Consider the following 19,254-nt stretch of genomic DNA (forward strand, 5'->3'; position numbering starts at 1 on the left):
CGGGTATATATACCTACATAGTATACACCTGTATATATACAGGTGTGTATAGGTATATATACATGTGCACAGGTATATATACAAGTGTATACTATGTAGGTATATATACAGGTGTATATACCTGTATATATACAGGTGTATATACACCTGTATATATACAGGTGTATATACCTGTATATATACTCAGGTATGTATATACAGGTGTATATAGGCATATATACAGGTGTATATACCTGAGTATATATACAGGTATATACACCTGTATATATACAGGTGTATATACACCTGTATATATACAGGTGTATATACACCTGTATATATACCTACATAGTATACACTTGTATATATACCTGTGCACATGTATATATACCTATACACACCTGTATATATACAGGTGTATACTATGTAGGTATATATACCCGAGTATATATACAGGTGTATATACCTATATATACCCGAGTATATATACAGGTATATTTATTCGGTTATATAGGTATATATACAGGTGTAGAATGAGTATGTAGGTATATATACAGGTGTATATACCTGAGTATATATACCTGTATATATACCTGTATATATACCTGAGTATATATATACAGGTGTATATACCTGAGTATATATATACAGGTGTATATACCTGAGTATATACAAGTGTATATACCTGTATATATACCCGAGTATATATACAGGTGTATATAGGTATATATACAGGTGTATATACCTGAGTATATATTGTATATATACCCGAGTATATATACAGGTGTATATACCAGAGTATATATACAGGTGTATATGCCCGAGTATATATACAGGTGTATATGCCCGAGTATATATACAGGTGTATATACCCGAGTATATATACAGGTGTATATACCCGAGTATATATACAGGTGTGTACACGTATATATACAGGTGTATATAGGTATATATACATGTATATACCTGAGTATATATACAGGTGTATATAACAGTATGTATACCTGTATATATACCCGAGTATATATACAGGTGTATATAGGTATATATACAGGTGTATATAGGTATATACAGGTGTATATAGGTATATATACAGGTGTATATAACCGAGTATATATACAGGTGTATACACCTGTATATATACCTATATACAACTGTATATATACTCGGGTATATACACCTGTATATATACATCTGTATATATACCTGTATATATACCTATAGACACCTGTATATATACAGGTGTATATAGGTATATATACAGGTGTATATATATATATATATGCACACAATTCACACTGTGCCTTTATTCATTCCCATCGCCACCTCGCCATACATGGAATACAATTCCCCTCCCCCACTCATGTGTGCGAGGTAGCGCTAGGAAAAGACAACAAAGGCCTCATTCGTTCATACACAGTCTCTAGCTGTAATGCAATAATGCCCGAAACCACAGGTCCATTTCCACATCCAGGCCCCACACAACTTTCCATGGTTTACCCCAGACGCTTCTCATGTCCCGATTCAATCCACTGACAGCACGTCAAACCCGGTATACCACCCTCCTGCATGTCCAGGCGCCGATCACTTAAAATCTTTTTCACTCCATCTTTCCACATGCAATTTGGTCACCCACTTCTCTCCAACTCCGACACATATATCCTCTTGGTCAATCTTTCCTCTCATTCTCTCCATGTGCCCAAACCATTTCAAAACACCCTCTTCTGCTCTCTCAACCACGCTCTTTTTATTTCCACACATCTCTCTTACCCTTACGTTACTTACTCGATCGAACCACCTCACACCACACATTGTCCTCAAACATCTCATTTCCAGCACATCCATCCTCCTGCGCACAACTCTATCCATAGCCCATGCCTCGCAACCATACATTGTTGGAACCACTAATCCTTCAAACATAGCCATTTTTGCTTTCCGAGATAATGTTCTCGACTTCCACACATTTTTCAAGTCTCCCAGGATTTTCGCCCCCCCTCCCCCACCCTATGATTCACTTCCGCTTCCATGGTTCCATCCGCTTCCAGATCCACTCACAGTTATCTGAAACACTTTACTTCCTCCAGTTTTTCTCCATTCAAACTTACCTCCCAATTGACTTGACCCTTAACCCTACTGTACCAAATAACCTTGCTCTTATTCACATTTACTCTTAACTTTCTTCTTTCACACACCATACCAAACGCAGTCACCAGCTTCTGCAGTTTCTCACATGAATCAGCCACCAGCGCTGTATCATCAGCGAACAACAACTGACTCACTTCCCAAGCTCTCTCATCCACAACAGACTTCATACTTGCCCCTCTTTCCAAAACTCTTGCATTCACCTCCCTAACAACCCCATCCATAAACAAATTAAACAACCATGGAGACATCACACACCCCTGCCGCAAACCTACATTCACTGAGAACCAATCACTTTCCTCTCTTCCTACACGTACACATGCCTTACATCCTCGATAAAAACTTTTCACTGCTTCTAATAACTTGCCTCCCACACCATATATTCTTAATACCTTCCACAGAGCATCTCAATCAACTCTATCATATGCCTTCTCCAGATCCATAAATGCTACATACAAATCCATTTGCTTTTCTAAGTATTTCTAACATACATTCTTCAAAGCAAACCCTTGATCCACACATCCTCTACCACTTCTGAAACCACACTGCTCTTTCCCAATCTGATGCTCTGTACATGCCTTCACCCTCTCAATCAATACCCTCCCATATAATTTACCAGGAATACTTATCAAACTTATACCTCTACTTTGAGCACTCACTCTTATCCCCTTTGCCTTTGTAAAATGGCACTATGCAAGCATTCCGCCAATCCTCAGGCACCTCACCATGAGTCATACATACATACATTAAAAACCTTTCCAACCAGTCAACAATACAGTCACCCCCTTTTTTAATAGATTCCTCTGCAATACCATCCAAACCTGCTGCCTTGCCAGCTTTCATCTTCCGCAAAGCTTTTACTACCTCTTCTCTGTTTACCAAATCATTTTCCCTAACCCTCTCACTTTGCACACCACCTCGACCAAAACACCCTATATCTGCCACTCTATTATCAAACATTCAGCAAACCTTCAAAATACTCACTCCATCTCCTCTCACATCACCACTATGTGTTATCACCTCCCCATTGGCGCCCTTCACTGAAGTTCCCACTTGCTCCCTTGTCTTACGCACTTTATTTCCCTCCTTCCAGAACATCTTTTTATTCTCCCTAAAATTCAATGATACTCTCTCACCCCAACTCTCATTTGCTCTCTTTTTCACCTCTTGCACCTTTCTCTTGACCTCCTGTCTCTTTCTTTTATACATCTCCCACTCAATTGCATTTTTTCCCTGCAAAAATCATCCAAATGCCTCTCTATTCTCTTTCACTAATAATCTTACTTCATCCCACCACTCACTACCCTTTCTAATCGACCCACCTCCCACGCTTCACATATGTATATATGTGTGTGTGTGTAATAAAATTATTAATATTATCGTGTTTTATTTTCCCCATGGATTCATAGTAATAGGAATATATATATATATATATTCCTGACTCATAGGAATATCTTAACGTGCAAAATTGTGATCCTTTCCAATTTATATATATATATATATTTATATATACAGATATGTATATATACGTATATATATGTATATATAAATGTATATATATATATATATATATAAATGTATATACATGCGTGTGGCATGAGAAGCGTTGGAGGTGGGCAGATTAGAAAGGGTAGCAAGTGGTGGGCTGAAGTAACAAGATTATTAGTGAAAGAGAAGAGAGGCATTTGGAAGGTTTTTGCAGGGAAATAATGCTAATGAGTGGGAGATGTATAAAAGAAAGAGGCAGGAGATCAAGAGAAAGGTGCAAGAGGTGAAAAAGAGGGCAAATGAGAGATGTGAGAGAGTATCATTAAATTTTAAGGAGAATAAAAAGATGTTCTAGAAGGAGGTACATAAAGTGCGTAAGACAAGGGAACAAATGGGAACTTCAGTGAAGGGGGCAAATGGGGAGGTGATAACAAGTAGTGGTGATGTGAGAAGGAGATGGAGTGAGTATTTTGAAGGTTTGTTGAATGTGTTTGATGATAGAGTGGCAGATATAGGGTGTTTTGGTCGAGGTGGTGTGCAAAGTGAGAGGGTTAGGGAAAATGATTTGGTAAACAAAGAAGAGGTAGTAAAAGCTTTGCGGAAGACGAAAGCTGGCAAGGCAGCGGGTTTGGATGGTATTGCAGTGGAATTTATTAAAAAAGGGGGTGACTATTGTTGACTGGTTGGTAAGGTTATTTAATGTATGTATGTATGACTCATGGTGAAGTGCCTGAGGACTGGCGGAATGCTTGCATAGTGCCACTGTACAAAGGGGATAAGAGTGAGTATTCCTGGTAAATTATATGGGAGGGTATTGATTGAGAGGGTGAAGGCATGTACAGAGCATCAGATTGGGGAAGAGCAGTGTGGTTTCAGAAGTGGTAGAGGATGTGTGGATCAGGTGTTTGCTTTGGAGAATGTATGCGAGAAATACTTAGAAAAGCAAATGGATTTGTATGTAGCATTTATGGATCTGGAGAAGGCATATGATAGAGTTGACAGAGATGCTCTGTGGAAGGTACTAAGAATATATGGTGTGGGAGGCAAGTTGTTAGAAGCAGTGAAAAGTTTTTATCGAGGATGTAAGGCATGTGTACGTGTAGGAAGAGAGGAAAGTGATTGGTTCTCAGTGAATGTAGGTTTGCGGCAGGGGTGTGTGATGTCTCCATGGTTGTTTAATTTGTTTATGGATGGGGTTGTTAGGGAGGTGAATGCAAGAGTTTTGGAAAGAGGGCAAGTATGAAGTTTGTTGTGGATGAGAGAGCTTGGGAAGCGAGTCAGTTGTTGTTCACTGATGATACAGTGCTGGTGGCTGATTCATGTGAGAAACTGCAGAAGCTGGTGACTGAGTTTGGTAAAGTGTGTGAAAGAAGAAAGTTAAGAGAATGTGAATAAGAGCAAGGTTATTAGATACAGTAAGGTTGAGGGTCAAGTCAGTTGGGAGATAAGTTTGAATGGAGAAAAACTGGAGGAAGTAAAGTGTTTTAGATATCTGGGAGTGGATCTGGCAGCGGATGGAACCATGGAAGCGGAAGTGAATCATAGGGTGGGGGAGGGGGCGAAAATCCTGGGAGCCTTGAAGAATGTGTGGAAGTAGAGAACATTATCTCGGAAAGCAAAAATGGGTATGTTTGAAGGAATAGTGGTTCCAACAATGTTGTATGGTTGCGAGGCGTGGGCTATGGATAGAGTTGTGCGCAGGAGGATGGATGTGCTGGAAATGAGATGTTTGAGGAAAATATGTGGTATGAGGTGGTTTGATCGAGTAAGTAATGTAAGGGTAAGAGAGATGTGTGGAAATAAAAAGAGCGTGGTTGAGAGAGCAGAAGAGGGTGTTTTGAAATGGTTTGGGCACATGGAGAGAATGAGTGAGGAAAGATTGACCAAGAGGATATATGTGTCGGAGGTGGAGGGAAGGAGAAGTGGGAGACCAAATTGGAGGTGGAAAGATGGAGTGAAAAAGATTTTGCGTGATCGGGGCCTGAACATGCAGGAGGGTGAAAGGTGTGCAAGTAATAAGAGTGAATTGGAACGATGTGGTATACCGGGGTCAATGTGCCGTCAATGGACTGAAACAGGGTATGTGAAGTGTCTGGGGTAAACCATGGAAAGTTCTGTGGGGCCTGGATGTGGAAAGGGAGCTGTGGTTTCGGTGCATTATTACATGACAGCTAGAGACAGTGTGAACGAATGGGTCCTTTGTTTTCTTTTCCTAGCACTACCTCGCAGACATGAGGGGGGAGGGGGTTGTTATTCCATGTATGGCAAGGTGGCGATGGGAATAAATAAGGGCAGACAGTATGAATTAGGTACATGTGTGTATATGTCTGCGTGTATATATATGTGTACATTGAGATGTATAGGTAAGTATATTTGCGTGTGTGGACGTGTATGTATATGCATGTGTATGTGGGTGGGTTGGGCCATTCTTTCGTCTGTTTCCTTGCGCTACCTCGCTAACGTGGGAGACAGCGACAGAGCAAAATAAATAAATATCGAGATGTATAAGTATGTATATGTGCGTGTCTGGACGTGTATGTATCTACATGTGTATGTGTGTGGGTTGGGCCATTCTTTCGTCTGTTTCCTTGCGCTAACGAAGGAGACAGCGACAAAGTATAATAAATTAACACTTGAAATAATCATATTAATATTCCTGTGCTCATTACTCCATTAATTGGCCTAATATGTAGATTTTGACCACAGATTCTTATTCAGCACACAGAATAGCATCTATACTAAAATTTTCAAGAAAATCCATTTCAAGAAAATCACGATAACTGACTTGAATTTTCCTCAGATTTTTAAGTTCAGATTTTAATGAAAATCTGTGTATAGATGGTATTCTTCATGCTCATCATTTATTTCAAATCAAAATATTGCATTTCCTAATATTAACCTTGTTATTAACAACTGAAATAATTATATTAATATTTGTGCTAATTACTCCACTAACTAGCCTAATTTGTAGATTTTCACCACATTGTTATTCAACACAATTGTATCTATACCGAAATTTTAAAGAAAATCCATTTTAAGAAAATAAAGAAAATTGCAAAGCTATATATATAGCCTTGCATTTTACTCAGATTTTAAGGTTCTTCAAATTTTCATGAAAATCTGTGCATAGATAGTACTCTTTGTGATGATTACATACTTTGAATCAAAACACTGCATTTCCTTTTATTAACATGGACTCATTATATTAATATTCGTGTGCTAATTACTCGACTAATTAGCATAATTTTTCTCCATTCAAACTTACTTCCCAATTACCTTGTCCCTCAAACCCTACTGAACCTTACTATTATTCACATTTACTCTCAGCTTTCTCCTTTCATACACCTTACCAAACTGTTACCAACTTCTGCAGTTTCTCACCTAAATCAGCCACCAGCGCTGTATTATCAGCAAACCACTGACTCACTTCCCAAGCCCTCTCATCTACAACAGACTGCATACTTGCCCCTCTCTCCAAAACTTGCATTTACTTCACTAACCACCCCATCCATAAACCAATTAAACAACCATGGATACAACTGGCACCCCTGTCAGAAACAATGAATACAACTGGCACCCCTGTCAGAAACAGACATTCAATGGGGACCAATCACTTTCCTCTCTTCCTACAAGCACAAGTCTTGCATTCTTGGTAAAAAGTTCTCACTGCTTCTAGCAACTTACCTCTCACACCATGTACTCTTGAGACCTTCCAAAAGTATCTCTATCAACATTATCTTATGCTTTCTAAAGACCCATAAATGCTACATACAAATCAATCTTTTTTTTATAAGTATTTCTCCAACACTTTCTACCAAGCAAACACCTGATCCACACACCCTCCACTACTTGTGAAACCATACTGCTCTTCCCCAATCTGATGCTCCGTACATGCCTTTACCCTCTCAATCAATATCCATCCACCTTTATCCCCTTTGCCTTTGTACAATGGCACTATACATGCATTCCACCAATTCTCAGGCACTTTACCAGGATTCATACATACAATAAATATCCTTACCAACCAATCAGCAACGTAGTCATACCTTTTTCAATAATTTCTACTGCAATACCATCCGAACCTCCCGTCTTGCCGCATTTCATCTTCCACAACTCTTAACCAAACCATTCTCCCCGAGCCTCACACTTTGCAAATCACCCTATATCTGCCACTCTGTCATCAAATATATTCAAAAACCTTCAAAATACTCACTCCATCTCCTCACTTCATCACTACCTGTTCTTACTCCCCAACTTGCCCCCTTCACTGATGTTCCCCTTTGTTCTCTTGTCTTACACAAGTTATGTACCTCCTTCCAAGACATCTGTTTATTCTCCCTAAAGTTTAATGATACTCTCTCACCCCAACTCTCATTTACCATCTTTTTCAACCCTTCCACCTTTCTCTTGACCTCCTGCTTTCTTTTATACATCTCCCATTCATTTGCACTCCTTCCTTGCAAGTATCATCCAAATACCTCTCTTTTCTCTTTCACTAACAACTTTTTCATCCCACCACTCGCTACCCTTACTAGTCTGCCCACCTCCCACCTTTCTCACGCCACATGAATCTTTTGCACAAAGCATCACTGCTTCCTTGAATGCATCCCATTCCTCACCCACTCCTCTCATGTCATTTGCTCTCACATTTTGCAATTCTTCTCAATCTCTCCTGTTACTTCCTCACCAAAGTCTCCTTTCCAAGCTTGCTCTCTCACCACTCTCTTCTCCCTGACATTCTCTTTTTTTGAAAACCTCTACAAATCTTCACCTTCAGCTCCACAAGATAGTGATGCAGCTGCCCCTCTGAGCACATTAACATCCAAAAATCTCTTTTACATGCCTATAAATTAACCGATTATCCAATAATGCCCTTTGACCATCTATCCTACTCACATACATATACTTTTGTACAAATCATCCATCACCCTCAGCAAACACATATAGGTTAAATAAATAATACTAACTTGTAAGAGGCTCTCTGGTTTTTGGGGAAGGTCTGGCTCTAGTCCCCGAGTGAACATCTCCCAGCAGGTGACACCATATGACCAAACATCACTCTTGTGTGAAAATTTGCCCTTCTCTATGCATTCAAGGGCATACCTGTAACCAACCATAAATTAATGAAGGATCATTTGATGCTATCCCATCTTGCATTCTTTTTAAACGACCAAACCATTCAAAGTATTATGTTTTCACAGACTCTACCACTCGCTTCATTCCCTTTGCATTTCCTGCCATACTGAATCTCAAAGTCCCTCATTTCTCTCTTCATTCAATTAAGTCATACCACAAGCTCCTCTCCAATGACTCATTTCCAAAGGCTGGATTCTTGACATCTGACTCATCCCAAGTCCACGTTTCAGCTGCATACATTAGGATCAGAGGACTATGCTGTCCCTGTATCCTTTTTTCACTTCCGTATTTACATCCCTACTTCATTATTCTATTAATGAACCCAGTGACTCTTCTATCCTATACTGCACTCAACCTTCTTTCTCCTTCCATAACACCAAACTTACTCAAAATTTCTCACAAATATTTAAATTCAGTCACCTCTTACAGTCCTTCATCCTCAATATCTGTAACAGGTTAGTATACTTTCTTCTTATTCTATACGACTTTGCAAAGTCTATACTTTCACCGTTTCCTTTAAAACCCAACTTACTTTATACTTTCACCGTTTCCTTTAAAGCACCATTACTTTAGTAACACCTGCATTTCCCTTCAATTGCTTATGCTTACAACATAAAAAACAAAACCTTCTGCAACTCCTTCACTATTGGCATACAACACATTTTCATCAGCGAACAGGTTTGTCACTAGCCACAATATATTATCACACTCCATCTCTACATTTTCCTAGCTCTGATTTCCTCTCATCATTCCTTTCATATACATGTTAAGAAGCTCCTTTCACAAACATGTTAAGAAGTGATGGTGACATCACACACCTCTGCCTAAGTTTTCTGAAACTCGTTCAACTCTCTATCCACTCTTACACATACATATGCTCCTCAGTATGAAGGGTTTCACATCAATGGACAATTGTTGATCTACCCCATATATCCAATAAACATCACATAAAGCATTCCACTTCATTCTGTCACCCCTTCAACAGATTCATAAAAGCTGCATACAGCTTCTTACCTTTAACCTGATAATTTTCCACAGGTTTATTCTTTTTTTATTATACTTTGTCGCCATCTCCAACATAAGCGAGGTAGCACAAGGAAACAGATGAAAGAATGGCCATACCCACCTACACACACATGTATTATACATACAAGTCCTCACACGCACATATACACACCTATAAATTTCAACATGTACATACATATACATACAGACATATACATATGTACACATGTACATAATTCATACTTGCTACCTTTATTAATTCCTGTCGCCACCTCGCCACACATGAAATGACAACCCCCACACATGCACGAGGTAGCACTAGAAAAAGACAACAAAGACCACAGGTATTCTATATATATATATATATATATATATATATATATATATATATGATTCGCTTCCGTGGTTCCATCCGCTGCCAAATCCACTCCCAGATATCTAAAACACTTCCTCCAGTTTTTTCCATTCAAACTTACCTCACAATTGACTTGTCCCTCAACCCTACTGTACCCATTAACCTTGCTCTTATTCGCATTTACTCTCAGCTTTCTTCTTTCACACACTTTACCAAACTCAGTCACCAGCTTCTGCAGTTTCTCACGAATCAGCCACCAGCACTGTATCATCAGCGAACAACAACTGACACTTCCCAAGCTCTCTTATCCACAACAGACTGCATACTTGCCCCTCTCTCCAAACCCTTGCATTCACCTCCCTAACAACCCCATCCATAAACAAATTAAACAACCATGGAGACATCACACACCCCTGCCGCAAACCTACATTCACTGAGAACTAATCACTTTCCTCTCTTCCTACACGTACACGTGCCTTACAGCCTCGATAGAAACTTTTCACTGCTTCTAACAACTTGCCTCCCACACCATATATTCTTAATACCTTCCACAGAGCATCTCTATCAACTATAATATGCCTGTGGGGCATATTTTTATTTTGCAACAAAGCAAAATAAAAAAAAATATATATATATATATATATATATATATATATATATTTATTTATTCATTACACTTTGTCGCTGTCTCCTACGTTAGCGAGGTAGCGCAAGGAAGCATACAAAAGAATGGCCTAACCCACCCACATACACATGTATGTACATACACATCCACACATGCACATATACATACCTATACATCTCAACATATACATATATAAACACTCAGACATATACATATATACACATGTACATAATTCATACTGTTTGCCCTTAATCATTCCCGCCGCCACCCCACCACACGTGAAATGAAAACCCCCTCCCCCCCATGTGCACGGCACGAGGTAGCGCTAGGAAAGACAACAAAAGTCATATTTGTTCACACAGTCTCTAGCTGTCATGTATAATGTACCGAAAACATAGCTCCCTTTCCACATCCAGGCCCTACAGAACTTTCCATGGTTTACCCCAGACGCTTCACATGCCTGGTTCAATCCACTGACAGCACGTCGACCCCGGTATACCACATTGTTCCAATTCACTATTCCTTGCATGCCTTTCACCCTCCTACATGTTCAGGCCCTGATCACTCAAAATCTTTTTCATTCCATCTTTCCACCTCCAATTTGGTCTCCCACTTCTCGTTCCCTCCACCTCTGACACACACATCCTCTTTGTCAATCTTTCCTCACTCATTCTCTCCATGTGACCAAACCATTTCAAAACACCCTCTTCTGCTCTCTCAACCACACTTTTTATTACCATACATCTCTCTTACCCTATCATTACTTACTCGATCAAACCACCTCACACCACGTATTGTCCTCAAACATCTCATTTCCACACATTTTTCAACGCTCCCAGAACTTTTGCCCCCTCCCCCACCCTATGATTCACTTCCACGGTTCCATCCACTGCCAAATCCACTCCCAGATATCTAAAACACTTAACTTCCTCCAGTTTTTCTCCATTCAAATGATAAATATAAAAATATGTATACATAAAATGGTGCACACATTCCCTACTTATTCTGCATTTAGTCATTCCATAATTAACACTAATGTTATAATCAAGATTCATTCTCCCATAATTACCACACACATCCTGTGGATACTGATACATTTTCAAATGGACAGCAATGGATTTGAGATGTGATGGAGCAGAATATGTACATAGAAAGGGAATCGAGAAAAGCAATTAAGCACCTTAGGATTGATACATCTGGATGTTAAGGTGTTTTGTTACTAATTATAGAAATAACAGAAATGGTATGTTCCAAACAGTATGCATAATAATTGTGATCAAACAGAAGTTTTCTGTTTCTATCTCACTTTTCCACTACTCAACATTCTTGTCTCTTTGGAGAGTAGTCTAATTTATTAGCCTGCATTTCACAATCAAATGAACTCATTTTGTAAACTATTCTTGCAAAATCATCAACAGAACTTGCAAGCACTTGCACAAGCACAGCACACATAAGTGAACATGTGATGAATACAAGACTGAACCATGAGGCTCGACTTGATGCTCACTGCCTGAGAGAATCACGGGCCTGCTACCATAATGCTCAGTGGTTCCTGCCTCTGGCAGGTTCAGCATTCTCTTGCCCCATTTTTTGCATTTTCTAGTGTTAGTGCATGGTCAATTACCCATCGTAAAACAAGTGAACTTCCAGCATTAACAAAGATGACCCACACATTTGAGTGCATAGCTATCTGACAAAGGGCCAGACGATTCTGGTAACATAGAAAACTAATTTTCAAACCTGTGATGGTCTCATCAGCACTGGGCTGAATGCCTCATGTGACCACCTAAGTATCTTAGTTGCCTTAGACAACAGTGACACATGCCGCCCTGTTTTCAAACATGAAAAAATGCATACCTGATGGGAATGATAATTATGATGAGTGATGGTGAAGATCAGGATGATACCGAATCATAATTTTTACAGATAATCATGCATGCTCAAGTACCATAAAAAGTTAACACAGAAGAGCTAACAAAACTGATAGCCACGTTTATATATGTACAACTGTGAAAAAATAGCCTTTTCAGACATATGCACAAAGCATTTGCACAAAACTAAAAAGACAGAAAACTTTTAAGCAAAATCCTGAGAGACAATTTAAAGATAATGAAATCAATCCTTTAACTAATGAAAAAAAAAAAAAGTTACTCTGATATCAACAGCTCTAATACAAAGAATACCTACCAAGGAAGAGGTAAGGCTCGGTGCGTTTGACGAATATAGTAATTTCCTTTATTTGGCTGTTGAGCCAGGCCAAAGTCAGTAATCTTAACATTGTGCTGATCTGCAACAAGAATATTGCGTGCTGCCAGGTCACGGTGGATGATCCGGCACTGTTCAAGATAGTCCATTCCCTAAAAGAAAAGCTGGGGGTAGCAATGCTGTTTCCTGCAAGGCAGGGTAGTGCCAGGAATGGATGAAGGCAAGCAAGTGTGAATATGAACGAGTATATGTATGTATATGGGCATTTGTGTATACAAGTGGATGGGCCATTCTTTCTTCATCTGTTTCCTGGCGCTACCTCGCTGACGCAGGAAGCGGCAATCAAATATAATAAAAATAAATAATAATCATAGTTACTTTGGAGTTATGGCACCAAATGAGAAACATGAAAATAGGACACCAATCAAGGAAGTGAATAGCTTTAATGACCTATGCTGAGTGTAGTTAAATTAAATAGCAATGAAACATGAAAAAAGTAAACAAGAAAATAACATTAAGTAAATGGTTTCAGTGAAATATGAAATGCATGGGTCCAACAACTAAAGGTATAAGCAATTAGTTTTGCACAACAAACTGAAGCAAGACCATAATTTAATGTTAAGTTATAGCATCTTACTAGAACAATGGGAGAGGTTTTAGCTTTGATATAAGATTTAAAATTCATAAAATGCTAGAAATGGAACTGAGAAATGAAAATAAATACATGAAATACTAAATGTTACAGGAATTCATATTTAGTCATGGTGTGGCTCATTATATGGCATTAGAAATTTCAGAAGCCAAAAGATAAGTACCTTCCCCATTCTTGGTGTATCTCTACACGAGATCAACCTGTTACTACTGAAAACTTTGTTTGTTCCCTTTTATTCATTATTTAGGATTTTACCTTTCATCAAAGTCTTCCATAAAGTAACAAAATCCCTTAGTATTGCAGTCACTACTCTCTGGCAACAACTCTTGCATCAGAATCAAAAACTAATTGCTTTGAAAAAGTAGCACCAATGATATACAATAGTTCCTATGAACATCAATTGTACTGAGCTGATTTATTATCTGCAACAGTATCAGGGTCCAAGTACTAGGAAAATGGTAGATATCAAACCACACCAAACACAGGAGAAGAAACTAAATACTGAACAAGACAGTCTACTCCATACTAAATTTGACTCTAGCATATACTGACCTTAACTATGTGTACTGCTGCTGTGGGCTACATTACCATCATAATTACTTATCCAAGACATTAAAACCCTGTTTAGTTAAGGCATCCGTTAATATAAACCAACTCTCAACAATGAGGTGGCTTCACTCTGAACAATCCAAATGCATGGCTTGCTCATTTGGCCCTTTATTTTATTTTGTCGCTGTCTCCTGCGTTAGCGAGGTAGTGCAAGGAAACAGACAAAAGAATGGCCCAACCCACCCACATACACATGTATATACATATACGTCCACACACGCAAATATACATACCTATACATCTCAATGTACACATATATATACACACACAGACATATACATATATACACATGTACATAATTCATACTGTCTGCCTTTATTTGTTCCCATCGCCACCTCGCCACACATGGAATAACACCCCCTCTCCCCTCATGTGTGAGAGGTAGCGCTAGGAAAAGACACCAAAGGCCCCATTTGTTCACACTCAGTCTCTCGCTGTCATGTAATAATGCACTGAAACCACAGCTCCCTTTCCACATCCAGGTCCCACACAACTTTCCATGGTTTACCCCAGACGCTTCACATGCCCTGGTTCAATCCATTGACAGCACGTCGACCCCGGTATATCACATCGTTCCAATTCACTATTCCTTGCACACCTTTCACCCTCCTGCATGTTCAGGCCCCGATCACTCAAAATCTTTTCCACTCCATCTTTCCACCTCCAATTTGGTCTCCCACTTCTCCTCGTTCCCTCCACCTCTGACACACATATCCTCTTGGTCAATCTTTCCTCACTCATTCTCTCCATGTGACCAAACCATTTCAAAACACCCTCTTCTGCTCTCTCAACCACACTTTTTATTTCCACACATCTCTCTCACCCTTACATTACTTACTCGATCAAACCACCTCACACCACATATTGTCCTCAATCACCTCATTTCCAGCACATCCACCCTCCTGCGCACAACTCTATCCATAGCCCACGCCTCACAACCATACAACACTGTTGGAACCACTATTCCTTCAAACATAGCCATTGTTGCTTTCCGAGATAATGTTCTCGATTTCCAAACATTCTTCAAGGCTCCCAGAATTTTCGCCTTCTCCTCCCCCACCCTATGATTCACTTTCGCTTCCATGGTTCCATCCGCTGCCAGATCCACTCCCAGATATCTAAAACACTTTACTTCCTCCAGTTTTTCTCCATTCAAACTTACCTCCCAATTGACCTGACCCTCAACCCCACTGTATCTAATAACCTTGCTCTTATTCACATTTACTCTTAACTTTCTTCTTTCACACACTTTACCAAACTCAGTCATCAGCTTCTGCAGTTTCTTACATGAATCAGCCACCAGCGCTGTATCATCAGTGAACAACAACTGACTCGCTTCCCAAGCTCTCATCCACAACAGACTGCATACTTGCCCCTTTCCAAAACTCTTGCATTCACCTCCCTAACAACCCCATCCATAAACAAATTAAACAACCATGGAGACATCACACATCCCGGCCGCAAACCTACATTCACTGAGAACCAATCACTTTCCTCTCTTCCTACAAGTACACATGCCTCACATCCTCGATAAAAACTTTCCACTGCTTCTAACAACTTGCCTCCCACACCATACATTCTTAGTACCTTCCACAGAGCATCTCTATCAACTCTACCATATGCCTTCTCCAGATCCATAAATGCTACATACAAATCCATTTGTTTTTCTAAGTATTTCTCACATACATTCTTCAAAGCAAACACCTGATCCACACATCCTCTACCACTTCTGAAACCACACTGCTCTTCCCCAATCTGATGCTCTGTACATGCCTTCACCCTCTCAATCAGTACCCTCCCATATAATTTACCAGGAATACTCAACAAACTTATACCTCTGTAATTTGAGCACTCATTTGGCCCTACACCGATAAAACCTTAGAGCAGTTGATTCACACCTTCATACCCGTTTTATGACTGCAGAGGTGGCAACAGTAATGAAAGTTCTAATCATGGCCATCTCGGTCATGCTATATATATTTATAAAGTGAAAAAGTAAGAGCAAATAAATAAATTCAAGGAAGGCCTCAATTATGGATATCTTCTCACAGAAGAAAAGGATAAACATTGCTACATCATTAAGGATGAATAATGTGGCAAAAGTATCAACAAGGATAGTGTGGTGTACAGCAGACTGTTTCCTGGATTTCAGCCATGTATTATGGGAAAAAAGGTGAGACATGGCCAAAAGGATCAGTGAACATAAAGCTGATGCATGTAATCCTTTCCAAAGTAGCAAAAGGCTAAAATATGAATAAAGGACTGAGCAAGCCAGAAAAACCATTGAAGCTTTCTAAATAAGCACACAAGTGATCAACAATCGTAAAGGCTTTCTAGGTAGGGCTGGATCAGCAGCAAAAATGGCAGTCACAGAATGTTGGGGAATGTGGAAGACAGCCAGTGGGTTTAAAGAATGTGGTGCAGCATCCAGTGAAGTAGGATTTATTGTGGGGATGTGGAGATTTGTATTTCTGTACCTTATTCAGTATCTCAAGAAGGCTTTTGTACAAGCCAGAGCGTTATTAGAATAAAACTCAAAATCTCTCATGTGAACACTTGCCAATCCATATTGGCAAAAGCTCTCATGTAAACACTCGCCAATCCATATTGGACACAATTATATAATGGCTTATGATAAGAGATAGGTTACTGTGTAATGATTCAGAAAATAATCTGGTGTGTAGCAAGTAATTTCCAGTATTTAGTATAAAACTAGAGTTACAAAATCCATAATTCCTAACCAGTTCAGTATTCTTTTCTTACTGTGGCTTACATAAAAAATTCAAGAGCCCTCAACAACTGAAAACAAACTGAAAATAATTTAATTTCTACCTCAGCAATGTCCATGGCAAATTTGAGGAGTGTATTGTCTTTCATGTGTTCCTTATGAGCCTTAACATAATCCTTGAGTGAACCCATTGGTAAATATTCCATCACCATGTACATATCTTCTCCATCAGTCTCCACCAGACCACAAAGTCGTACAATGTTCTTGTGTTTCAGTTTCTGGAAAAAATGAAAAGCAATATTCATCAAAATAGTGAACTGGGCTTTAATGTATAGTAAATATTCATTCACACAATGCCTGTAAATCTTATAAGCTATTATCACAGAGCAAAGTATGTTACATAAAAAATTATTCTCCTTCAGCAAGTAGTTGGTAGGCAACCACCGACCAGGGCTAGGTATTGGGACAGAGATAGCAGCTGTCAAGTTACGATTCTCTTTCCCAGGTAGCTGTTTTTAGTTTCTACTTTCTGCCTCATTCACACATTGACTGCTGGCATTCTGTCCACAAACATACAATCCCTCATTGTCACACATGACAACACTTAACTCACACAACTCATACTTCTCTAGCTTTTCCTGCACTGCCATGAGCAACAGATAGTAGTAGTCTGTAAGAACATTTGGTAGGAGCCTATGCCAGTGGCCTGTTGAGTGCAAGGCACTAAAGGCTAAAAAGCAGCACTGGAGATCACCAGTTAAGGAGACTTGCTGGGCCACCACCTTGAGAAAGTTTGCAAAGGGCACCATAGCTATAGATGTTTCTCAAATATACCAAAAAAATTTTTTTTTTTTTTTTTGCTTTGTTGCTGTCTCCCGCATTTGCGAGGTAGCGCAAGGAAACAGACAAAAGAAATGGCCCAACCCCCCCCCCCCCCCATACACATGTATATACATACGTCCACACACGCAAATATGCATACCTACACAGCTTTCCATGGTTTACCCCAGACGCTTCACATGCCTTGATTCAATCCACTGACAGCACGTCAACCCCGGTATACCACATCGCTCCAATTCACTCTATTCCTTGCCCTCCTTTCACCCTCCTGCATGTTCAGGCCCCGATCACACAAAATCTTTTTCACTCCATCTTTCCACCTCCAATTTGGTCTCCCTCTTCTCCTCGTTCCCTCCACCTCCGACACATATATCCTCTTGGTCAATCTTTCCTCACTCATTCTCTCCATGTGCCCAAACCATTTCAAAACACCCTCTTCTGCTCTCTCAACCACGCTCTTTTTATTTCCACACATCTCTCTTACCCTTACGTTACTTACTCGATCAAACCACCTCACACCACACATTGTCATCAAACATCTCATTTCCAGCACATCCATCCTCCTGCGCACAACTCTATCCATAGCCCACGCCTCGCAACCATACAACATTGTTGGAACCACTATTCCTTCAAACATACCCATTTTTGCTTTCTGAGATAATGTTCTCGACTTCCACACATTCTTCAAGACTCCCAGAATTTTCACCCCCTCCCCCACCCTATGATCCACTTTCGCTTCCATGGTTCCATTCGCTGCCAGATCCACTCCCAGATATCCAAAACACTTCACTTCCTCCAGTTTTTCTCCATTCAAACTCACCTCCCAATTGACTTGACCCTCAACCCTACTGTACCTAATAACCTTGCTCTTATTCACATTTACTCTTAACTTTCTTCTTTCACACACTTTACCAAACTCAGTCACCAGCTTCTGCAGTTTCTCACATGAATCGGCCACCAGCGCTGTATCATCAGCGAACAACAACTGACTCACTTCCCAAGCTCTCTCATCCCCAACAAACTTCATACTTGCCCCTCTTTCCAAAACTCTTGCATTCACCTCCCTAACAACCCCATCCATAAACAAATTAAACAACCATGGAGACATCACACACCCCGGCCGCAAACCTACATTCACTGAGAACCAATCACTTTCCTCTCTTCCTACACGTACACATGCCTTACATCCTCGATAAAAACTTTTCACTGCTTCTAACAACTTGCCTCCCACACCATATATTCTTAATACCTTCCACAGAGCATCTCTATCAACTCTATCATATGCCTTCTCCAGATCCATAAATGCTACATACAAATCCATTTGCTTTTCTAAGTATTTCTCACATACATTCTTCAAAACAAACACCTGATCCACACATCCTCTACCACTTCTGAAACCACACTGCTCTTCCCCAATCTGATGCTCTGTACATGCCTTCACCCTCTCAATCAATACCCTCCCATATAATTTACCAGGAATACTCAACAAA

At 39.8% G+C, this 19,254-nt stretch overlaps 1 protein-coding gene across 3 annotated transcripts in view; it reads right to left on the reverse strand.

The window, feature by feature from the left end:
- Nucleotides 1–19,254, reverse strand: part of hop (tyrosine-protein kinase hopscotch) — a 179,597-nt gene that overhangs the window by 7,094 nt on the left and 153,249 nt on the right. For all 3 annotated transcript variants that reach the window (XM_071685057.1, XM_071685056.1, XM_071685055.1), the window contains 3 exons: nucleotides 17,029–17,202; nucleotides 12,918–13,087; nucleotides 8,577–8,712 (listed from right to left, as the gene is read on the reverse strand). In XM_071685057.1, coding sequence (XP_071541158.1) covers nucleotides 8,577–8,712; nucleotides 12,918–13,087; nucleotides 17,029–17,202 — 480 coding nt within the window. The remainder of the gene's footprint in view (nucleotides 1–8,576; nucleotides 8,713–12,917; nucleotides 13,088–17,028; nucleotides 17,203–19,254) is intronic.

The sequence above is a fragment of the Panulirus ornatus genome, chromosome 39 (assembly GCF_036320965.1).
Source record: "Panulirus ornatus isolate Po-2019 chromosome 39, ASM3632096v1, whole genome shotgun sequence".
NCBI lineage: Eukaryota > Metazoa > Arthropoda > Malacostraca > Decapoda > Palinuridae > Panulirus > Panulirus ornatus.